This window comes from Polychytrium aggregatum, assembly GCF_025602895.1.
Source record: "Polychytrium aggregatum strain JEL109 chromosome Unknown BJ171scaffold_20, whole genome shotgun sequence".
NCBI lineage: Eukaryota > Fungi > Chytridiomycota > Chytridiomycetes > Polychytriales > Polychytrium > Polychytrium aggregatum.
In genome coordinates, this window is record NW_026516222.1 from 456624 (window position 1) to 479704 (window position 23081).

At 55.3% G+C, this 23081-nt stretch overlaps 5 protein-coding genes and 2 non-coding genes across 7 annotated transcripts; 1 reads left to right on the forward strand and 6 right to left on the reverse strand.

Moving 5' to 3' along the window:
* Positions 1 to 1078: 1078 nt before the first annotated feature.
* Positions 1079 to 7705, forward strand: BJ171DRAFT_568358 (periplasmic binding protein-like I; the record flags this gene model as incomplete). The annotated part of the gene is made up of 24 exons (XM_053113513.1): positions 1079 to 1121; positions 1522 to 1613; positions 1893 to 1937; positions 2065 to 2094; positions 2305 to 2371; positions 2507 to 2562; positions 2709 to 2933; positions 3162 to 3217; positions 3398 to 3547; positions 3901 to 4020; positions 4118 to 4163; positions 4291 to 4420; positions 4555 to 4576; positions 4742 to 4763; positions 4847 to 4976; positions 5155 to 5334; positions 5464 to 5581; positions 5705 to 5727; positions 5866 to 5969; positions 6122 to 6324; positions 6471 to 6503; positions 6701 to 7082; positions 7274 to 7443; positions 7477 to 7705. The coding sequence occupies 24 exons, from the start codon at positions 1079 to 1081 to the stop codon at positions 7703 to 7705; spliced, it is 2676 nt and encodes an 891-aa protein (XP_052966322.1).
* A 655-nt stretch (positions 7706 to 8360) lies between these two features.
* On the reverse strand, positions 8361 to 11078 carry BJ171DRAFT_599410 (uncharacterized protein). Its single transcript, XM_053114932.1, has 5 exons — positions 10703 to 11078; positions 10522 to 10534; positions 10226 to 10358; positions 9408 to 10007; positions 8361 to 9194 (listed from the first exon to the last, which is right to left on the reverse strand). Exons 1-5 carry the CDS (start codon positions 10948 to 10950, stop codon positions 8740 to 8742), a joined length of 1449 nt encoding a protein of 482 aa, XP_052966323.1. The 5' UTR covers positions 10951 to 11078; the 3' UTR covers positions 8361 to 8739.
* Positions 11079 to 11659: 581 nt separating this feature from the next.
* On the reverse strand, positions 11660 to 11730 carry BJ171DRAFT_t137. The gene has a single exon. It is a non-coding gene; the product is annotated as a tRNA-His (tRNA).
* Positions 11731 to 11739: 9 nt separating this feature from the next.
* On the reverse strand, positions 11740 to 11822 carry BJ171DRAFT_t136. Its single transcript has one exon. It is a non-coding gene; the product is annotated as a tRNA-Leu (tRNA).
* Positions 11823 to 12005: 183 nt separating this feature from the next.
* BJ171DRAFT_506730 (TATA element modulatory factor 1 TATA binding-domain-containing protein) lies at positions 12006 to 17500 on the reverse strand. The gene is made up of 18 exons (XM_053111151.1): positions 17182 to 17500; positions 15775 to 16955; positions 15508 to 15625; positions 15157 to 15339; positions 14942 to 15045; positions 14755 to 14850; positions 14551 to 14634; positions 14355 to 14412; positions 14211 to 14233; positions 13942 to 14096; positions 13771 to 13858; positions 13599 to 13676; positions 13290 to 13406; positions 13007 to 13204; positions 12754 to 12913; positions 12509 to 12557; positions 12353 to 12412; positions 12006 to 12267 (listed from the first exon to the last, which is right to left on the reverse strand). Exons 1-18 carry the CDS (start codon positions 17303 to 17305, stop codon positions 12117 to 12119), a joined length of 3027 nt encoding a protein of 1008 aa, XP_052966324.1. The 5' UTR covers positions 17306 to 17500; the 3' UTR covers positions 12006 to 12116.
* Positions 17501 to 18984: 1484 nt separating this feature from the next.
* Positions 18985 to 19780, reverse strand: BJ171DRAFT_558723 (PDZ-binding protein; the record flags this gene model as incomplete). Its single annotated transcript, XM_053113166.1, has 3 exons — positions 18985 to 19049; positions 19240 to 19458; positions 19765 to 19780. 3 exons carry the CDS (start codon positions 19778 to 19780, stop codon positions 18985 to 18987), a joined length of 300 nt encoding a protein of 99 aa, XP_052966325.1.
* A 219-nt stretch (positions 19781 to 19999) lies between these two features.
* On the reverse strand, positions 20000 to 22891 carry BJ171DRAFT_424476 (uncharacterized protein; the record flags this gene model as incomplete). The annotated part of the gene is made up of 8 exons (XM_053107672.1): positions 20000 to 20138; positions 20271 to 20388; positions 20548 to 20780; positions 21046 to 21095; positions 21283 to 21493; positions 21764 to 21948; positions 22127 to 22329; positions 22783 to 22891. The coding sequence occupies 8 exons, from the start codon at positions 22889 to 22891 to the stop codon at positions 20000 to 20002; spliced, it is 1248 nt and encodes a 415-aa protein (XP_052966326.1).
* Between the last annotated feature and the right edge of the window lie 190 nt (positions 22892 to 23081).

Here is a 23081-nt window from a genome sequence, read left to right on the forward strand (position 1 = left end):
TGGAATCGCGACGTCAATGCGGCGCGCAACATGATCACAGTATGCAGGTCGATTGTGGAGATCGGAGAGCGACCGGCGGTCTTCACTCGGAGGCTGCCAAAGTGATCTGTTTTATTTCTTGTGGCTTTGCTTGACGCAAGCACAGCACATACTACATGTTCATGGAAACGTCTATGTTGTCCCGTTTTTTTCTGAATAAAGTGTATAGCGAGCTCGTTTTGAAACGGGACACCTTCACACACAGATGACTTGCGTGACTTGTTGAATCAGACGACTTTCGTCGGCCCGAACTCCATAAAATCCGCTCGCCGAGGTCCTCCCGGCAATATTGCTCTTTGCCCTGCGTCTTTCTCCCTCATCCCAGATATGTCGTCTTGCTCTGGCCTGCAGCGACTGTATCTGCAGTGACTCGCTGGTCCCCGTCGTGCCCACTCACTCCATGCATCTCCCTCACAGGGAAATGACTTGACCCACTTGAGCGAGTGTGCGATATGATCCGACTACGCCGTGTTTGTCCGAATGAGGCGATATTTCATTTTTTCTTCATCACACTGTATCACGGCCGATGGAGCAGCACTGAGACATCCCAAAGGTTTCGTTCTATCGGGGGACAGCTCTCCGCCAATCAGACATGGCTCCGATTCCTCTACCTCCGAGGCCAGTGGGAGTCGATAGAATTCACCCTGTCGTCATCCGCTGACCTCACCTCGCCCGATCGACACCAATCGGTCCTCTCATCGTGCTCAGCCGATCTCGTCCTCTCCCCGAGACTGAGCACTTGCAGCCACCACTTCCCGTCAACTTCTTGACGAGCGTCGCGAGCTTGACAACATCGGCTTCTTCTCGAACTTGCATCGTGCTCTGCTTGCCTCGATGAAAGCAAGACCTTTGGTGTTCATAACAACAATCGCCCTGGTCCTTGGCCTGGGCGGTTGTCAACCGCCGGCTGGCGTCAATGTCCAGAGCCCGCTCAACTACGCCTATCCCGCTGCCTATCCCGTCCATCCCAGCAAGGTCAATGCATCCCTTCTCCGAATCGGGGTCTTTGGCTGGTTCAGCGCGCCTTTGATGCCCGATGATGGAGGCACATGGGCAGCCGGCCTCGAATCTGCTGTTCACCTGTGAGTCAAATCAGCCATAGATCTGTCCGGCAAATAGGCATCATGTTGCGACGTGACCGAATGGCCCGCTGCAATTATCCTCGGAGCTGCGAGTGCCAGTGATGATGACCATCATTCTATCGGTTGCAAAGATACCTCTCGGTCCAGGCCGCCATCGACGAGACAAATGCCAAGTAAGACTCAGTGCTATTGCGGCGAGGATGGATACCCCGAGATTCCAGCCCGCTTCGCTTTCTCTCCGTTCGTTGGAGAGCCCTCGCGATTCCAAGCGCGTCAGTCCCAGTACTAAGACCTTTGCTTCACACCGCAACTTCTTCGACCAAATTTCGTCCTGCCAGCAATGCTCTCCTTCCCAACGTGGTGAGTCTGCACTCCAATACAAAGACTTGTTGTAGACCAGCGTTTCTCACGCGCAGAATCGACATCCAGCGGCTCGCCCTCGAACCAATCGACATCTACGGCAGCAACGACCAACTCCGGATTGCCAACTCGGTGAGTCCCCAAACTATCTCAGTGGACGAAATGAAACAAAATCACTGTGCCGTCCCATGCGCCATGCTAATTCCACAACCGCGTCCACCATCACTTGCAGTATCTAATGGCTCAGGCGGCCATTTCAAGACACCGATATGCTGCGTTTATAGGTATTGTCCTCCTGTTGATCCGCAGACCGAGTACGGATGCACTGGGTTTGTGAAACTAGCGTATTATGCCTGATCCGTCGGCTCATTTCCAGGCGACACCACCGATGTACTCTACGACAACACCAAGACAACATCTGCCCAGGCCATGATGGCGGGCGAATTTAACATCCCGGTACGCTTGTGAATCTGCATAGTAAAGGACCGCCGGCAATGTATGATATTGGGAATGTCACACACCTCGCGATACCTCAAACTATATATCGAGCGATGCCCGTGTTTACTAAGCCCCGCTATCGCAGTACTGTTCACCAATATCTGTGGATGACTCGGTATGTGATTGTCGGATGCATATTCACGGTGTTCAGTACCTTCGTTGCTGATGGGGTTTGGAGGAAGCAGGATCACGGATTGGCATGACTGGATATTAGTTGTGTTGAAGTTCCAGATGAAAGGATCGCCCAGTTAGTAGCCACGCAGTTGATCGAAAGCAGAACTACTAACCCATCCCGCATGCTACATCGTCTGCGTCTTGGCTACAGTTCAACGACAAGAGCAAGTATCCAACACTCATCCGAACGGTCGGAACAGCTGTACCGGCAGGCGCCAGTAAGTGCCCGAATCTTGCTTTGGGCACATGCAGACCACTGTGGGCTGAAAACGAGTCGACCCGCATCTTAGGCACTGACTCAGTAGACACTTTTGCCCTCAGTCTAATCACTAAAATCACGATGATCTGTTCAGCTGTTGTTGACTGGGTGCTTGCGATGGGCTGGACCAAGGTCGTCCTGGCCGTCACAGTACGTATCAAAAGAACCGCATGCCCCTGCCTTTGCGGACTGTATTGGTCTGCTAAAGCTCCATCCTGTTGTTCAGCAGTCGATGGGCACTGCTTTCGTTCCAATACGATCGTAAGCTGACATTCGCGTACTATCTCTGGCACCAGTGCAAAATCAACGACCAGTACGGATACCTTTTTCTCCAAGGATTCCTGGCGAGGGCCCAGTACACGGGTCTCACCATCCTCGACACCATCTACTACTACTGCAACGCTTCGCCAGACTTTTCTGCAAACGACTTTGTGACCCCGGTGCAGAGAATGAAGGCCACTAACGGGAAAATCATTATATCCCTCGGAAATATCGGCCCGTCGTCGGTACTATATGCACAAGTATGTGTGCACGCGCCGAGCATGTCACAACAATTGTCAACCGATGGGTCATGAGGTTTCTGCTATCATTCGGCAGTCATATTGACCTGAATTGAGATGATCCAGATCATAAACTACCGTCTATGCTCACCACTATCGCCTCGTCTTTTCTCTGTAGGCCATGTATGGATACCTTTCGCAATGCATCTTTGCCTGTTGATATGCTGGATCAATCTTTACCTATCATAGAGTGTTCGAAAGCTGCCTTTCCGTGGCAAAGGATATTTGCCGATGATCATGAATTCGTAGTGAAGGACTAATGCCTTCCTGCCATTGGCACCTGCTTGGCATTTGCACTTGCCTGGCATTTGCACCTTCTTGCCATTTGTATCTCCTTGCAATTTGCACCTTCTTGGCATGCATTCGGTTGTCATTCTCTTGCTCACACTCGTGTTAACACTCACGCACCCTATCTGCCGTTACAGGCAAGCAGGTTTGACAACCTCGGACTATGTGTGGTTTATGGCTGGCGGACGGTGGGCTGCCTCGGACTATGCCAACTTTTTCCAAACTCCAAGCAATCTGGCCGCAAGCTACTATCCGGGCAGAGCCATCCAAAGCTCGGATTTGCCCACGTACGGTTGATCTGCAGCGTATCGGCCCGCTGCGTTGGACACACGCTCGTACGATTCTGGCTTGCCAAGCAAACTGCTCTGACACGACCAACTGTGCTGCCTTGTATCCCCGGACACTACACTCGTCCTCGAAATATTCCGACTCAAACGCGTTCAGATACTTTGGACTGTGGGTATTGGTTTAGAGCAGCAATCCTCTGTGAGGGATGTCGTGTACTGCCCCCCGTGTCCACGCATCATGTCTGAATCTCGTCAATCTTCATCCCCATTTGTCGACTCATCCTGTGCCATCCAATCATCGGCTTGCTCACTGTGACAATCTTCTCTGCGCATCTCATTTGTCTTTGCCACAGCGACGGCCCAGTCAGCTACTGGCCGAATAATCCACAGTGGCTCAAGTTCAACCAAACGTGGTCGACCTACAACCAGAGATCGCTCACATACGCACCTGGAGGAGCACACGTCGTTATGCCGTGAGTTAACAACCGACTGGGTATCCGCTTCACCTCACAGTCGGTGATACACTAATGAACGCACGACCCCTGTTCTCCCTCAAACACCGATAACCAGAATGACGTACGACTGCACATTGGCAATGATCTATGCCTTTGACAACGTATGTCTCAGCACGCCTGGAATTTCGGCTGTTGTGTGGGGATCTTCGTGCGGAAGGAATCGAAAGCGGTATATGCACACCTCACTGAATCTCTCACATCTCCATGCAACACTGGTGTCACAAACAGCTCCTTCGGGTTTATCCAAACACCGTCACTCTGTCAGCCATTGCCCAAGGGGGACTGAGTCGGCAGTACACAACACCAGCCATGTTTTCGCTGGGCCAGCCTGGATCGTGCGGTCCCCTCTTGTTTGACAGTATGTATGAGTGAGGGTTGTGTGTGTGGCGGGTGGATCATTGAGCAAGTCAGCGAGACGTCTATGACTATCGATTGATCAGCGGCACTCAAGGCGCTTGATATTCATATCTTGCGTCTTTCCATTTCGCAAAGATGAGGGCAACTTTGAGTCTGGGTAAGACGCTTTTCTGTCCATACAGCACAACCTAAATCCAGCATCACCGCCGAAAGGAGACCGACATGCACAACTCAGCACATGTCTAGGACATGCCACGCATTCGTATTTGCAACTACGACCTGACTCAAATGTCTCTTCATTCGATACTCCGTGGATTCGCAGAGGCATATCCATCCAAATGATTGTAGGTTTTGTGTTTGCATTCGTTGGCACACCAACACTTGTGTACTATGTTTGGAACTGCAATTGACTACTGCCGGTCGACAGAGAAACGACAACACCTGGAATATGGCGACCATCACGTTGATGGGGAACTTTTCATACGCCTCCACCAACGTCAAGATCGAGCAGGGTCTGACTCCGGCAGCCTGGTTCCAATTCTACTACAATGTCACGAGTAAGCGAGCATGATTGGATTGGCAATGATGAGGGGGGGGGAAGAAACTGGATTGGACAGAGATGCAAACTTGACGCACAGGCGGGGCGATTGTTTTGCTTGTGTTCGACTCACCACATGATTTTGCTGTCTCCGGCCCTTTGTTCATGGAATGATGACTGAATAACTGCCCAAACAGCAAACGTCACGGTCCCGGTCGACTATCCGCCGATCATCCAGACAAACGAGACATTTTCGACTGCGGCTGCTCCAGTAGTGATTATCACACTGCTGATTGTTGCACTCCTGGGCGTCCTGTATTTCTCGTTTACGAACTACCGGCAGCCTGCCCATATCAACATCACGTTCTTCCGCTTTGGTAAGGAGCATGACGGCGCCGGCTGCACTTGTATGGCGGCATCGGTATTGACCATCCGGACATCTTGCTTCTTTCCGGACCTCATAACCGGCAATGTGACGGCTTCTGTGGTGCCATCATCTTCCCCAGCTGTTGCCTCGGCAATCGTCGCATACTGCACCTACTTTTTCTTTGTTGGCATCCCAACGAACACCATCTGTACCGCACAGACGTATCTGCTGGCGTGGGTTTTCGCCATGTGCAATGGGTGAGTAGCTCCAATCCTTTCCTGCAGGTCCTCGTACGCTGTGATTCACGGAAGTTCCCGTAGCAACCAACTTTGTTCCGAATTTCGGTCTGCTCTAATCCATGCCGATTTCTTATATCGCAGTGCATTCTTGGTCAACTCGTTTGGTAAGATGTAGCCGTCAAAGAGGGGTTTCATGAAGACAGTGTCCAGAGCATTCAAAGACAGCTGGATGCGCCACCTTGAAGGCAGATGACCCGGGGCCATGGAGCTGACGATGCTCCACCGGATCGTTTCGCACTCAGGCCAGCGCCGCGTTACTCTGTGCAAGTCGTCGGACATGATCAAGAAGGCAGTCTCCTCGAGACCTATGATATTGGCGACGACGGGAAACGTGGTGCTAAGTTGGGTACGTGCTCGCCGAGCTTTCGGCAGCCCCAGACCGACATCCGTGCGTCGTATGAGTGGCTCGTTGGTTCGTCCGAATTCAAAGCTGGACAGGGTCATCGATGACTTTGATACTGATATCTGGTAAACATGCTCACCGCCGCTCATTTGCAGATCCTGTGCATAATCTCTGACCGCCGCGATCCTCGCGTCGCCGTGAACATCTCAGTCTCAAACCTCCACATCTATACTCTCTGCAAGAGCACAAGTGGCCAGGGATGGACAACAGAGCACACCATCTTGATCATCTTCCAGGGTATCCTCCTGATTGTGGCTATCTGGAACACATGGTCGTTTACCAAGTCGCCGCTGTTGAGGTAAAGGCGATGCTGGCAACGAAGGAGGATGGGGGGAGATGGATAGTCATTGGTGTTGATGGTTTCTATGCAGTAGCGGGGCGAGGTAAGCTCGCCACGGAGGCAGTCTCGATTCTCAGCTGAAATCTGTCGCTCCCTTCATCCAGAACTCAAGCACAGCTGCTTTTATTGGGAGTGGCGTAAGTACCGATACAGGCATACGAGCGCCGGAACGCTTGCTGTTGATGGGCCTCGTCGGAGATTCTGCGAGCTCACGGAGAGCGGGCGTGTGACGTGAAGTGTTTGATACAGAGGCGACTTGAACTTGACACCATGCTGACTTTACTTGGCTCGATCACATGGGTTCGATCGTCTGGGCGTCAATGGTGTCTGCCAGCCATATGCTGGTGCTTACACTGGTCTTTGCCGGTCTGCTGTCAAGCCCTGTGATGGTTGGGTACATGTTTGTGCTTCACTCTGTCGCCTTCACAGTCATACCGACGGCGGTGATCGGGCCAATCATTGCCGCCACGATCCTGGACTCGCTCAAGACCAACAAGGAGGCCAAGCTGGCGAGCTCCACGATGCTGCGCTCTCCGGCGCGGGAGCGAGAGATGTTGATGAAGAAAAAGACGATCGTCTTCACCTCTGTCTCGGTCGAGCTGACGATCCGCAACCGCAAAATCGATGCCCGCCACTGCGACATCTCGGTCATTGACGACAGTGTCGTCATCCAGGTCCGCCAGGGTCACCAGACAGAGTCGCTGGATCAGGATTTGGTGAGTTCCGAGTGCAAATAGTCATACCTTGGCGGAATCGTGTGGATGCGTAGGCCGGTGCACTCGAAACACGAGCATAGCAAACTGCTCAACTCGAGTGAATCCAGCCCGCACGAGCGTGGAGATGCCGCGAGGCAGGGCCAAACCGAACCAAACACTAAAGGTGGCAAACTGGCACTCTGCGGACACAGCCGGCCATCATCCAAGTCGTGGGAGGAGGCATCGAGATCGTCCGAAGCACCCACCGAATCACAATCTCGGTCGGCCGAAAGGAGCCCCTGGTCATTTCCTTTGCCAACACTGAGCTGGCGACGGACTTTCAGGATGCCGTGGACGATTACTTTCTCTCAACGAGCCGCCAGTGAGTCATAGGACCGCACGGCGTTCGCGGCAGCTGCGACCTGTGGCGCTTCCATCGGTTCGGACGATTGGCGGAACCCGGCATCCTGTGCAGATTCAGCAAGTTCCGGGGACTCGGCGGGGTTCTTAGCTTGACAATCTCTATCAGTATCCCATGGCAAGCCATGACGCTGCCTCACGGCCCGGCAGCATCCAACAAACACCAGCTAGAACCAAAAGCTGCGGCCAAGCACACATGCATAGCCAAGCATGAGCACTTCTGAATATGGAGGCTCGATTTCAATCTTTTGTTCATCTCACGAGTGCGTGTGGTCTGTGCACAATGGAGCAAGGGGGGGGGTGGAAGACATGCAGAAGCTTGGGGAGTGGTGTGCAACACGGCCGCTTACGGATATAATACACACCCGCACTCGCTCGAACTGTTTATTGCACCGGATCATTGTGAGGCTAGGAATAATCGAGTCCCATGTCCCATTTGCCAAGAACGGCCAACGGCAGTGCGATGGTGATAACGAATCAAGGAGATCACGTCCTCGGCATCCGTTTACGATACCAAAACGCGTGCGAGATGTCTCAAATCGAGTTTGTCTGTATTGGATGTAGTGCAGTCTATCCCGAAAGAAACGGGACAGTTCCTTCCTGGCTTCAGATGTCTGAACCCCGCTGACTGACTGTAGGCCCAGCGGGCAAGCCATGGCATTGCACTCCTGTCTTCGTTGGCAATCGCTTTGTTTTGGTTGGTTTGGGAAGCACAGTCTTGAATACACCCGGTCGATCTCCATGGGCGATGATCGACTGGCATACCGAGATCATGTTCCTTGAGGCATTGATGTCTCGATGTGTGAGTGTGGTGCATCCACTCGACTCTCTGGACAGCTCAATGATATCTCGATATCAAGATGGTGCTGTGTTTGGCCATGAATGCGATGAGTGGTGGGTGTATTCAGGTTCCAGAAAAAATATATTTCCTGGTTAAAAACGGGGTGTCCCATTTCATTTTGGAAACGCTGTATACACTAAAATACTAAGACACTAAGACACTAAGTCGGACAGCGGAGCGCACCGCGAAATAGACACTGCGGCGACATGTGGATTGGCGATGACAGGGTAAGCGGATAGCTAGCGAAGGGGAAAAGCGGAGGCTCCGCAATCTATGGCAATGACACGAACGGCTTGACTGAAGTGACTAACGCTCGGGACTGAGTCGGTGATACTGGCAGCTTGGTAGCTCCAAGGCCAGGCGAAAAAGGTCGGCGATGGGCTGGGGGCGACGACACCAAAGCAAAGGTACGATAGGTTATAGCGGCTTTGATCCGTCCAGTGCATCGAGTGCCGACCAGGGAATACGACCGCGTCGGCCCTTGTCGCCTTGGATCAAGACCCAGGATTGATCGATTGGAACGAGAACCTGGACCACATCTCCGGCGCTGACAGAGAGTTCGGCGTCGCTCTCAGCAGTGTAGGATGTTGTAACGACCCGCATTCCGTTGGGGAGCGTGCTCAGTGGATCGGCCATCGCCAGTTCATAGGAAGGAAGATGGCCGGTGGCGGCGTGGCGGCTCTGAGGTTCGTTCGGGGCCATATACGTTTCGTAAGGCTCGGTTTGTTGCGGGGACGGGTTGGCCGAGGGAGTGCTGAAGCTGTACGAGAACTCGAAGTGGTCGTTTTCGGATGGCGTGGGGGTGAACTCGGGAGGACGATACGTCGCCAGCACCAAGGGGATGCTTTGGGGGTGATCATCCTGTGTCGGATCTGGGCCACAGTAACCGGGACGATGGACGATGAGCGATCAATGATGAGCGATGGACGATGGATGATTGCAGCATAGATTGAGCCGTGCGATTGGAACGCATCATGGGATATCAGCGTGAAGAACGAAATACATGGGAAGATGTCGGTGGGCGAGGTTAGAGAAGGCACCATTGACAGAACAAAGCAGCACGCTGCGACGCAAACCCATCGTACTTATTGAGGAGCTTGGATTTGCCTTTGTTTGGCGTCGCCGGTACAGGATGAAAGCAACCATGAGCCCGAGGCCGATGGCGCCGATCAAACTGCCGATGATGATGGGCGTGTTGCTGTTGAATTGATTGCTGGGGCTGGGCGAGCCGGTGGATGTTGGCAGAGGCGGGGCGACACCGCCGGAGGTTGAAGTAGAGCCACCGGGATTGGGAATAGAAGGATTGACTGATGCGCTGCCGCTACCACTGGGTCCGGATGCGCTCGTGCTGGAACCAGAGGGGCCGGTGGTGGCAGTACCCGACGGGGCAAGCGGGGAAGTACCAGAGGGGACCGTTGATGAGGTCAAAGGCTGGGAGGACGAAGGAGGGGGCGGTGGCGGAGGTGGAGGTGGAGGCGGTCCAACGCATTTTCCCTTGAAGAAGGCGTTGTTCATCGTTACCCGGCTGCCGCTGGGAAGCTGATTGACAAAGGTCATGCCACCAACATGGGTGAAATCAAAGGCCGTGCCTGCCCAGTTCGTCGCAAAGGCACTCAGCGGAATGACAAGCGACTGCGCCTGTCCGTTCGGCACGATGAAGTCGGAGAGGTCGTGATACACGCTCTCTGTAAACCGTCCGAGGTCCGCAATTGAAGGTTGGAAGACGATTGGTTGAAGATGCGGGATCGGATATGGATGTATGGATGCGTTCAGGCAGCACGGACATTGTCGACAAAATGTGGCAGAAGCGCGGCGAGAATACGTGAGTGATGAGTGTGCGAGGCAAGGAGGTTGGCCGAGCCAAGACCGCAGCAACAAGTAGGCAGACGGGACGAGACAGTACCGGCGCTGGTCGAGACGCCTTGTGGGTTCTGGCAGTTGTTCGAGTTTTGAGTGAGGTATACATAGAGTTTGGTACCAGAGTCGATGATCACGTCGGCCTGGAAGGTGTCATAGAGGCTGAGGTCGGCGCACGGCTGTGAGGAGGCAAGAGATGGGAGAGACACGGCGATGCAGACCGATGAGCGAAAGCGGTCAAACAAGAGGCAGAGGAGATGGCAGCGGGATAGCCGAATCAGAGCGGGCGGGCGAATACTTGGCGGTGGGCACCGGGTGTGCCAGGCAATCATGGTCACTCACAAAACTCAGATACCTGGAGAGGGAAGGCAGCATGAGCATCCCAAGAAGCAGGCAATGAGAGCAGGGAATCGATGTTGCCCCTAGCCTCGATCTGGGCGAGACCGACCCGAAACCAACACCGGGGCCGATGCAGACAGCCTCTCCCGATCCATACAGGCACGGACAGCTCGGCGCAACATACCAGAAATCAACGACGTTGGGCAGCCCGGCGTGGCTCGGGGGATTGGGAGGCCCGGGCTGGGCAGTGACGGTGAAGCCGCTGGGACTGGAGCCTGGGCTGTACGAGATGTACGAGTTCCAGTCGGCGCCTATCGAGGCAATCTGGCCAAGAGGGGCATTTGGGAAGCACTGCTGGGCAGCAGAGGCAGTCATAACGAAAGCTAGACCCAGTGCCGCAAGCGATAAGCGGCGGTCGACGGAGACAAGCATGGTCAGGGAGGACCGACCAGCGTTTAGGAGAGATGGGGGCCGATGCGCAACAGGGTCGACGGCTGACGAAGACGGGGCTGAGGTTGGAGCAGACGAGGAGAGAACCGAAGATGAAGACGAAGCGATGAAAGCCAGACAGAGGACACGATCGGCACGACGGCGATGCAACGCAAATGCAACGCAAATGCAAGGCAGGCACAACAGCAACAGCAATAGCAACAACAGCAGCAGCAATAGCAACAACAGCGAATATGCAGGATGAGTACAAAGGTAGCACAGACAGCCAGGGCGGATACAACCAGGGCCGACAAAGGGGGGGTCGGGACACAGACAAGAGCAAGGGGCCTGTCGCGTGGCAGTGTCACCACACGGCACTGTGGGGAGAGGGACAGCGGTACAGCCGGCGCGGGGGCGTGCGCGTGGCACAAGCCCGTGAGCGGGTGGTGGGTGTACAAGAGAGTGCACACCGACGTCGCACAGTCCTGTTCAGGGTGCGTGTACCGGAGCACAGAACGCGGAAAGCAAAGGCACAGTGCGCGGGCACATGGGCTGCGGCGAGCCCGCGACACAGAGACAGCCCCCGTGCCACACCTCGCACAGCGCGCGTGCGCGCCGAGCAAGCCATCGGGAAAACAGGGCGCGGCGCACAACGAGCAAGCGAGTGAAAAACGTGCAAACGGAAGGATGAGCAAAACAACGGTGTGCAAAATGCCATGACCTGGAATCGAACCAGGGTCGGTGCGGCCACAACGCAATGTACTACCACTATACTATCATGGCTGGTGTGATTGGTGACAGTGGGATTCGAACCCACGCCTCTTGCGAGATCCGAACTTGAGTCGGACGCCTTAGACCGACTCGGCCATATCACCCTGTTTCGATACATCGATACTGGGACTATAAGCAAATCAGTTCATCACTCATTCACCAAACACACGTGACACCCCACACCACATGACACACCACATCACTCACACCACATCACTCACAGCACATTGCTCACTCCATTTTGCTCACCCTACCCACAACCCACCCATCACACGAACAACATTCACTGTGTGTGGGCTACGCCGCCGCATGTGGTATTGAGGCTGTCTATTGCTCCATCAGCCCCCGTTGACATCGCCGTCCGCCTCGCCCCCTCTTGGCCCTCCGTTGTGTCTCGCTCACAGCCGCCTCAGGCGCTTCTGCTCCTCGAGCTGGATAAGCAGGTCGTGAAGCTGCTCGCGGTATGCCGCTTTCATATCCTCGATATCCGCCTCGAGCTCCTCGACCTTCTCTGTCTTCTCGCCCAGCATCTCGAGTGCCGAGTCATATCTGCGTCCGGTTGTGTCTGCCATCAGCACCTGAGGTACGGCAGTGTTCCTTCAATGCATGAACGCTCGTACCGACATGTTCTTACCGTTCCGTCAAGCTGCGGTACTCGGTCTCCAATCGGGCTAGTTTCTGCACATCCCGCTTCCTGTTTGCATCAGCAACCAAGATCAGCCTCCATAACACGCGCGATGAACCTCGCCCTGACATAACCGGCAGCTCGACTGGCTCTGGTCACACTCACATGATATCAAGATCGTGTGTGACTTTGACAAGCTCCTCGGCCAACTCATCTGTCGAGAGATCCGAGACATGTTTCGTTAGTATCGCCAGGGCAAGACAGTCGCCTCTGAACACAGCGCATGGTGCCCTCCTCCATTTCCCGGCACGCAGCCGCTGTTGTCGAGTGCCAAGTTGGCGGGCTAGCGTGATGGCACATGGGCCAATTGCAAGCCACATAAGCCCCCTTGCCCAAGCGTGGCACCTTACCCCGTGTCTGCGTCGTTATCTTGAGCTGGGCTTGCAGTGCTGAGACTTGCGACTGACTCTGGCGCAAGGCAGACACCAGTTTGTCGATCGTAATTGCAGGGCTTGTGCCCGATGTGATGCTCTCACCGAGTCCGAAAGCCCCATCGCCTCCCTGCGGCGTCTGACGTTGGAGTTTAGTATTATAGGCCGATTCTAACGCTCTCGACTCCACAAGACAGACACGAATGTGCTTTGGGCGTGCCGAACAACAAACCTTGACTGAATAGCTTGATGCAGCTGTGTATTCTGACGGTCGGGGCGATCTCGCTGCGGGCGAGAGCACGGGGCTTCCTGTTAGCCCAATGTTCAGATCGAGTTTCAAGTCTGATCGGTCCCGCTGTCGCTTGCGTTCTTGGAGGAGCCTGTCCTCATGTAACCGGCGCTCTTCACTGAGCAACCGATCGAGCTTCCTCTATTATGCAGTGGCCAAAGACACAGTGAGTCATAGTCCATGATCGACAAAGTGCCCGAGGAATGCGTCGCACACGGCGCCTTACGTCATAGTCGTCGCTAGCTTCGCGCATTGCCCGCTGGTGCTCGGCTCGGAGCTTATCCTTTTCATCGCGAAGGGCTCCGATCGTCTGCTCCGCTTGCTCAAGCCTTTGGCGCTCGGACTGGTCGATGCCATTGGGTGGTAAGAAGGACATGTTCATTGTGGCGTCATAATGTCTCGCCGGTTGTACCAGTCGCTCGTGTCCGTCACGTTGTTCTACGCTTGCTTAGGTATCGCACAAGGCTTCAGGTTTGGCAAAGCTGCAATATGCCCGCCATCTCAAAATCGAGAATGGCTCGGTCACTGCACATACCTGCAGCGCTTTTTCAAGCTCCTCTCGCTGTGCTTGCTCGTGTTTGGCTGCGGATTCGATGGCCTTGTTGCTCGCCAGCTGGGATGTCGTGGATTCGGCGTCAGTGCCAATCGACACCTCGAGGAGAGCAACGAGCACCAGTGTCTGTGTCCTGCGTTCGTGGCGCCCTTACCAGCTTCTCGTACTTGTTCGACCACTCCGTCTCCGCTTGCAACGATGCGTTGAGTTTGGCCTCGCATTCACGAATCCGAAGAGTCAGACTGGCTTTGAGTCAGCAAATTGTCCGTCATCCAGGTATCCCTCCCGTCGCTCCCGGTGTCTAACGGATGAGGGAATTACTCACGAGCCCTCTACTTCCTGCCACCCGCTGTTTGACTTTGCCAATTGTGCCTGTAGAATCTCGATTTGGCGCAGCAATGGCTTTTCTCGCATTTCTTGCGAAACAAAGGTGAGATCTTCGCTCTTGGCCTCGGCTGCTTGTAACTTGGCATGCAGTGACTGTGATGTCCAGTGGCGACGATGAGCCCGCGCAAAGTCCGACCGCGTACATGCTTGGAGCACAGTCGCATGCATACGATCTCAAGTGCACAGATACGTCGGTATGACACTTACAGCAACTTCGTGTCGGAGAGCGTCTGAACAAAGCCACCACAGCGAGATGCAGTCAGATTTACGAGGAGTCACAGTACTGAATGTATCGCCCATCAGCCGATCTGAATGCGGGATGAAGCAGCCCCGCAATGCGATCAGCGATACCTTCTCGGAGTCCAGATTCCTCCTCGACTGCCGACAGCGACAGACGAAGCTCATAGATCTGCAGACACACAATGTTAAACAGCAGCGCCATGTATCAGTGACTGCGACGGAAGCAGTGCGCGCTTGGTTGACCCACTGATCGATGCACCTGCGATCTTGCAGCCCACCCACGGTGCGTCCACAAAGCAATCCATACTTCTCGGCGCAGACTCTGATCCGTGATGTCGGACGAGATCTTGAGTTCGGCAAGTTGCTTCTCAAGCTCTGTGTTCTCGTGGGCCTGCACTCCATCGGTAGTCCAATCCAGCAGACGGGATCAAAGTGGTGCTTTGCTATCAGTACGCTGCTGCGAGCATTCACCAAGACTCTGTATCACAGATAAATGGAGCTGCCGACCAACCATAGCTTCGAGTGCTTGTGTCTGGGCTGCTGCGACTGCCTCTGCGTTCTGCTGCCTGAGTTCGCTGATTTCTTTCCAAGACCTATCGAGTGCGCTCTGCAGACGGAAGTAAGCGCAATGATCGGTTGGGGGCTGAATCAGTCATCTCCCATCGATCAATCTTGACGATGGCCAGGAAAGCGCATACCTGGGTGTCCGCCTGTAGCTCGCGCAGCACACCCATGTCACTCTCGAGCTTGATGTTCTGCGCGTGCTGCTTATCGTTCAGATCGGTGATGTTTCGAATATGATCTGATGTCGAGGCAAGATGCACAAAGTACCAGGGAGGTCAGCCCATCCAAGTTGCCTTCAGAGAAGCATGGCTCACCGCGATCACACAGGCCGAGTCGAGCTCCTACTCACCGATCTGACGCTTTTCGGACTCGGCCATCCGAACGAGCTTCTCCTTCATCTCAGCCACCTCAACCGACGTCGATGTCTTGTACTTGATCAGCTCTTTGAGCTCCTTTTCTGTCTCGGATTCTTTGGCCCGAAGCTTCTTGATAATGTTGTTGTTCTTGAGCTCTTTCTTGGAAAGTGTCTCACCTGTCCGTCGACCAAGACAGACATCAGAGATACATTTGCGCATCCTCCATCGACCCAGTGAGCTATCGTCTGTGGGATTGCCTCAGACTGCATGACATGGCCGCTGGACTCGGTGGTGCTGAATTGACACCCCTTGCCAACGACAAACAGTCATCGTCGACATGGTACCTTCCCGCAAGAGCCCTCGAATAGTTTCCTCTTTTTCCTGCAGGCGCTTGATCAGCCCATCGACAGTCTCCTGGCTGACGCCTTTGTTCTGGGTCGACTTTTTGGTCTCGGCTCGTTCCTAGACATCGAGAAGAGCCCAAGCACAATGAGGCCGCCGTATCCATAGCTCGACCATCGTCCATAGGTCCACCATTGCCCGTGGTCACTCTAAGAGCGCAAGCATTCAGGCATGTCGTGCAGAACCGATGAGCTGTTGCGGCCACATACCCTCTCGGCCTGGGCAAGTCTGGCTTCCGCCAAAGCCGCCCTCTCTTCACAGACTCGAAGTGACTCGCGGAGTTGGTGAAGATGATCCATATCCAGACAATTCTCGGGCGGCTCGGAGATCTTGGTCGTTTCCAGAGTGCTCGCGGCTGTCGTGTGTACATTCTCTGGCTTCGTTTCGTCAGGAGGGCGTGGAGGCTGGCTCGCCCAAGTGGAATGCTTGCCATCGTTGGGATGTACCGGCATGGAGGGACATGAAAAGTAGAGGTCGGTGTCCTTGGACAGCGACAGTGCCTCGGCCTCTTCCAGCACAGTCTCGCCTGTGGACGTGGTATCTTGTGGCTCGGGCGACGGCGATAGAGACAACGACGGTGTTGGATCGCCTGGATGGCGAGCGGCATATTTGCTGGCACCGACCACTGCGTCAATCGGGGCCATGTCTTCCCTGTCTGTCCCAGTCTGTGTATCGGACGGATCAGCTTCAATTTCGTGTATCGTCGTCGGCACCGGCGAATTCTGGCCGGGCGGAGGCTCGTGCGGTAAATCGTTGCTGGTCGCCGGTGCTTGATCAGCAGCGAAGTGCTCCGCTGGCTTGGGAAATCCGCCTGGGAGGTCGCCCTCAGGAACAACCGGAACGAAACCGTCCGAGACCGACTCGGGTACTTTTGAAGGACTGGGGCTCTCGACATGACTCTCGGTGTGAATCGCGAGCTCAGCTTCTGTCTGTTTGGCTGGCTCTATGGCTTGCACGATCGGTAGCTCCTCCGAGTTTGCATGCTCCGCTTGTTGGATGCATGGTGCAGTCTCTTCGACCCGGTCCTTCTGGGCCGATCGCGAGCCGCCCGTGATGCTTTTCAGACGAGACTCGAGGCTGGGTCGCGGTGAGTTGGCGAGTCGGGCTCGATCGATGGCAGGACTCGCCGGCCCAGAAGCAGCAGCGGCGGCACCAACAGCGGCAGCAGCAGCAGCACTGTCTGCTCGTGGCTGAGGCGACCCGAGCTTCGGGCTGGAGGAGTCGAGGTCTGCAAACATTGTCGAGAAAAAATCGTCTGTGTCGTGAGGGCCTGTCGAGCCGTGCGATCCGATTTGAGGCTGGAGCGTTGGGCCTGAAGCAGCGATACGATTCAACGGATCGGTGTGCCGTGGTTTGGCGGTAGCATTGGCAATGGGCTTGCCTTGATCATCTATATGCCGGGTTCAGGGGATCGTTTTTCCAGGACATTTATGGAGAACGAAACCATGAGCCACGAGATCGGGAACCGACTAGATGAAGCGATGCTCACTGCAATTGCAAGATCCCGGTCGATTGGTTTGCCGTTCATGCATCTCCCTGGATGCTCGCGCATCCGCCAGAGATCCTCTCCCTCTATCAGTGCCCGGCCCAGTGTGAAGATCGCGACTCGGACGTACCGACGGTCGCAGGCCGAATCTCAAGAACCTTATCAAAGTTGGATTCCACCGTCATGATGGTGTTTTTGATCCAGGAACCAGCATCCTGCGACTGCGACGCGATATTGGAGAGCCAGTTGTTCATGGTTGGGCACGGCCGGAGGCCAGAGTCGATGCCGCGGCTTCAAGGCAGACCGATGCAGGGCCGATGCAGAGCCGATACGGGTAAGAGATCAGGACAAGCCGGGCCAGTCGGGCAGAGATCGGCACAGGCAGGATGATTGAAGACAGAGGTCAACCGGAGAAGGCGCGCTCATGAAAGGCGGCTCTCGGCAGCGACAGTCGAATCCAAACACCGATCGTCCGATATAGAGTGTGAGGCATCACCGCTCCTAGGCCATTCGTGAGGAGTGCTTCAAATTCTGGTGGATATCTATATTGAAGGCATCAATACCACCATGGATTCCCGATCATGTATTGAGAACGGATGATGCCAACTGGAGGCGCCAAATCGGAATGGCAAGCATAAAGTGTTCAAATCGTGAATGTTGCAAATGCCAACTTCCATGCAGATATCAGGAAGCAGCACCCTGTTCGGCCGGGTGGGGAATCAAATGGAAAGCTCACGCAGTCTTTGATTCGTTTTGACAGGTCGTGCACTTGAGCTGCCTTGGTGGCGTTTCTACATTGGCTGACAAATTGATACCCTCCTCGGTTGCGTCCTTGGCGACGGGTCCGCCGCCGGCCTGGATCGGGGTTCGTTTGATACCCTGCCCTGAGCTATAAAAGTGGCCACCCGCACTCTGTCTGGACGCCCTCAAAGCAGACTCCGGCTTCCAAAGGTAAGCTGTCCTGTCCTGCCTGACTCGTCCTGTCCTGCCTGACTCGTCCTGTCCTGTCCTGCTCTCCTGCTTTGCGGTGTGGGAAGAGAGGCGTCTAACACCTTCATGGCAGATATGACCATTTATTACAGGGCACTTCATCCGGACGAGTACTTGTCTGATGAGGAAGAGGGTTATCAGTACCTTCTCATCTCAAACTTCAACGAATCGATCAGTCTCAGTCAACATCTCCTCGTGTGGGACCACGATTTCATGTCTCCGACTCCATTCATTTCGACGACAACCGATCCCCAATGGGTTGTGTTCCACGCAACCCGCCAGGCCAATTTTGAAGGGGCCGTGCGAAGAATATTGGTTTTCGCAACCAATACCGAGCCCGTGTTTGATTTCACGAAGAAATCGAAGCCAGAATTGATCAGGGCTTTCCAAGGTATAACCGAATCCAGTGATGAAGAGTCTGAAAGGGCCGTTAACTTCGGTAGAAGTGCGCATGAAGTCGTTTTTCGCAGAGACTTGAGAGTCAGATATGCGCATATCGTTGAATTGGATGATAGTTTCGAATTGTTTGCCCCCAAAACAACCTTTAATGCTTGGAAGAAGGATGAGTTGAATTCCGATATGCAGGATAAAATAGCCAGTTTGTTTGCCGCCGCAGAAGATGATATTCTTTCTCAACTCTTGGGCGAGGTGCATATTGAAGAATAGGAGTGCTTTTTCTTTCAAACGTGAATCATCCCCATTGTGATGACCAAGTCATCCCGACTCTTGTATTTTGTCAAGTGCAACAAGGATTTTGAATATATTATGCAATAGTCAACCGGACCCTCCGCCATATCCGGGGACCAAGTGCAACCGACGAGTACGGCCCCAGAGAGCAAGGGGATGGTGGGGGTAATATCCGCGTCGACATTCGATATCCAGCATTGGCCTGGTGCTGTTTCTCACTCCACGGAGATGAGAGTGCCGATTGACGACGAGCGAGTCACTTGGAGCTTTGCTTGTACATTTTCGTATCGAGGATTTGCACACCGCACATGGCACAGATGCCTGCAGATCGCCAGAGAGGCAGTGAGCGCAGGCATCTCAGGCAATCAGCTCCCATCCGTTGCTGCATCGCATCGAAGCGCTGGCGTTTCGGACATCCACCCCCCTTCGCCAGTCCTCGAACTCTTGGCTTTTCAATGGCCTCGCCGCGGTCGACTGAGAGAGTGCCGGTCGAACGCACAGCACCGCTTACCGTTCTTGTAGGCACACCCCTGGCAGTAAAACGAGCCCCGCTGGTGGACGTTCTGCTTGCAGATCCGGCACTTGGCCTCGTACGGGGAGAATTTTTGGCGGCTTCGGCCCGAAAGCAGCTTGTTCTCGTTGAGCTTGCGCCCGGACGAACCCACCTTGGCGTTCGAGGATCCTTCTTTCCAGGTGTCGGGCGCCGCCAGCGTCCCAAGCTTCCGTTCACCTGCATCGATAGGGCCGCTTGAGGGTTAAACTGTGTGGCGCTGCCAGGACGTTTGCTGCTCGCTGCCGATCACCCTCAGCGGGCTGCCTCTTGCGCAGATGCCCAAGCAGGAGTTTGTGTATTGGAGGGCATCGGCATCGGCATCGGCATCGGCATCGGCATCGGCATCGGCATCGGCATCGGCATCGGCATCGGCATCGGCATCGGCATCGGCATCGGCATCGGCATCGGCATCGGCATCGGCATCGGCATCGGCATCGGCATGCCCACCGAGCGGCCTTGCATCCATGCACAGCCGCAACTCACATTTAGCGCAGACCATCGCGGGCCGGGGCGATCTGACGAAGGCGAAGCGGGACAGAGCAGGCGAGGGCGAATCATGCCAGTTTGTGTCACGCTGCCGATTCTGGAGGCGAGATGCTGTTGACGGACACAACACATGCACTCCATTCTGTCTCCAGGCAGCCAGCGTACTTTGGAGGGGGGAATACACATGCGACAAGGGGGGGGGTGCCTATTGGGGTTGCTGCGACACAACAGTCTATTGCTCGATTTTGGTAGAGAGGGAGACCCCGCTGTCTTGGGGCCTCCTGCGTTTGCGCTGGCATGCACGGCACCGGCAGTTGCCCTCCTCATCGGAGCTTTCGCTCTCAGTACTGCCGCTGTCGCTGCTCGAGCTGCTGCTGGAGGAGGAGCTCGATGGCTGCAGAGCCGGCACTGTCGCAAGCAAGTCGATTCGCTGAAGCAGTGCCGCATAGTACTTCGGCTCTCGCTTGAGATCGTCTGACTCGCGAAAGTTGCCTTGGGAATACTCTTTCAGTCGCTGATAAAGCCGGTCGGCGAGCTTTGGCCGTGTGAAGCGGGTCTTGAGCCAGACGTACTCCAGATTGCCCCGCGAGCAGTAGTTCTGAGTGACCGCCAGCGCAAAGTCTGGGCACCGACGCATGATGGATTTATGAGCCACAGCACAGCAGGGTGAGGAGAGTTAGATCTGGCTGTCCGACAACGCTCGAGAACCAGCCACGCCTTCGCACCTTCTGTCTTGACACTCTGCCATCTCGGGTGCTGGATGTGATGCGGCGCGCTCACCGAGATTGATGACGACATGCCACCATCCTCCAGGCACGAATACGGTTTCTCCTGGGCGCTGCAGGATTTCGACAACGCCGAGCCGGTCCAGCAGCGTTTGCCCATTTTCGTCCCGGGTGCTCTCGGCAGCGAGCTGGGAATAAACACAGGCAAACCAGGTGGCGGCTTCGTGGTCGGGCAGACCGCGGGGTTCGATGATTTTGCGATCGACCTGAGGAGGGAAAAGTGCCCATCTGTGTGTTTGGGGTGATAGGGAAGCAAGTCGATGTCAGCAACATAAGAGTCTGTTGGCCATCGGTCGCTTGAGCACAGGAGCCCCAAGTTGGGGTAGCGAGAGATAATGGACGGTCGAGAACCATGGAGTACTCGGGATGCATGGACACCATTGGCTCAATGCATGGGATGCACGGGAATTGCAAGAAAGATGACAACCACAGGAAGCGCGAGAGGCACGAGGATCGCGAGACACAGCATATCGCAGAGTGTACCGAAACCTACCTTTTGCTGCCAACCAGCAATGCATTCCACGCACTCGTGCCAAGCGGGTCCTGTTGTGGAAGCGTTGCGTGAGGATGGGCATCCAACTGGGTCAGAATGATCAAGATCGATTACCCACTACAAGTGGTGAAACACCGACCAGCCGTGAGCCACTATCGTCCGGCTTCGAGCAGGGCAGCGATATCGGGTCGAGGCAAAGTCCTCCATGGCAAGGACTGCTGCGTGTGAAAACCATACCACATGGATGCCCGTTCCCGAGCGGGCAGGTCCCCAGACGACCCAGCGATGCGGCGGCCGCTTGCGTCCCGTCAGTCGAAACAAATCGTCCTCAAAGTACTTTGGAATTTTGTAGTCGCTCAAGAGCGACGCGGTCGGTGTCGACTCGGCCCAGGACGGATCGCCGCCGGTCGAGTCTGTTGGCTTTGGCCAGTCCTTCTGGGGCACTTGGCTCGGGCGGAGCTTGTTTTCTGAGTCCGGGTTCGCTGGTTGGCTGATCGTGCGACTGCTTGGTTCGCCCAGGATATCCAGACGACTAGGGTTGGCCATATCGACAGCCACAAGCACTTTTTCTCGATCGATGCCGTTGCTGCGACTGGTTTCGCTCGTGTCTTGAGATGCGATTCCGGTTTCTTTACCGCTCGCCCAGTCGCCGATGCTTCCATCGATTCTGCTGCCGCCGTTCGTGTCTTGGTCGTCGAGCTTGGGCCGCTTCCGGGACTTGCCGGTGTTGTTGCGGCGTCGCTCGCCAAAGTTGGCATCGAATATGTACAGAGGCGAGTCGTCGGTGACGCCGTCGTGGTTGAGGGCATAGTGCAGGTAGTACTTCAGAGGCATGTAGACGGGATCGCCGTCGTCGTCCTCGCCGACCTTGAACTTTTCAGAGTGGTATCGGTTGAACAGTTTCTTGAAGAGGCAGATCGCATCCCGCAGAAGTAACGCAGAAGTAACGCAGAAGCGCATATATACATGGGGTGAGCGAAGCCAGAGCGATCGATTGGCGCCAGCAATGTACCGCAGGCCGATATGCACCAGGGCACATTGCTACAGCGCCGGGTTGAATGGAAGGGGGAGGGGGCTTTACCTCGGCTGTCCATTCGGATTTTGCCGCCCAGTCGTCGACGGCGCCGGTGATGACGACGGGCGTCGCCTGACTCTCGAAGCGTTCGACAAAGTCGTCCTCTGAGACGGCCGAGTAGTCGATCCGCTGGACGGTGTCGCGGCTGCTGTCGATTCCAAAGTCCATGTTACGGAGGTGCATCTTTTGCCACTCAAAGATGTCGAGTTCTGCGCAAGAAGGAGAGGTGGTCGTGACGGAGAGAGGGAGGAGTTGGGTTGAGTGGGAGGAAAGATGGAGGAAGGCACAAAGTATTGGTGGCGAATGACGCCGTTTTGCAAAATAGAGTCAGCGTCTGTATCATCGGAGGCAGGACGGCGTAGTTTTGGATGCCGTGAGCAACGGCGATTTGGTCCGCCATTGGAGCCGGCTGCGATCGGCGGGCAGATGAACCTGCGATTAGGCAGCAGGCACAGACCGGTGCTGTTCCGTCATCGAGCCAGGCCGGCACGATCGCAGGCCCATTGTTCGTTCGTCCAGAGATGGCGATCGATGTGGGGGGGGGGCTTTCGCTGTCCTCGGGTTGCAGCGGAGGGCGAGGATGGAGGGAAGATTGAAGCCAAGGACAAGCCGTAGGAGCTAGGATGGGCTTGTGCAGTGACAGGGCGATGGACAGAACGCACCAGATCGGGCGGCCAGCTTGGCCTTCTTGATCTTTTTCTCGAGGCGTTCTGGATTGACATCGGGCAACGAGATCCGCCGGATCGGAGCGCCGGCGTCGGTTCCGGCCATCGGGGAGCGAGGATCTGGAAGGGATGGAGACGGAGGCGGGGGCAGACGGAGATGGTATCGAAGCCGAGGCAAACAGCGTGCGAGAGGGAAGGGTTGGCTCCGGTGGCTCTGGAGGGGGCAAGCGCAGACTGGGCCGTGGTGATGACTCGCCGAACATCATGGAAACAAAGGCGCGACGAGGGAAATCGAC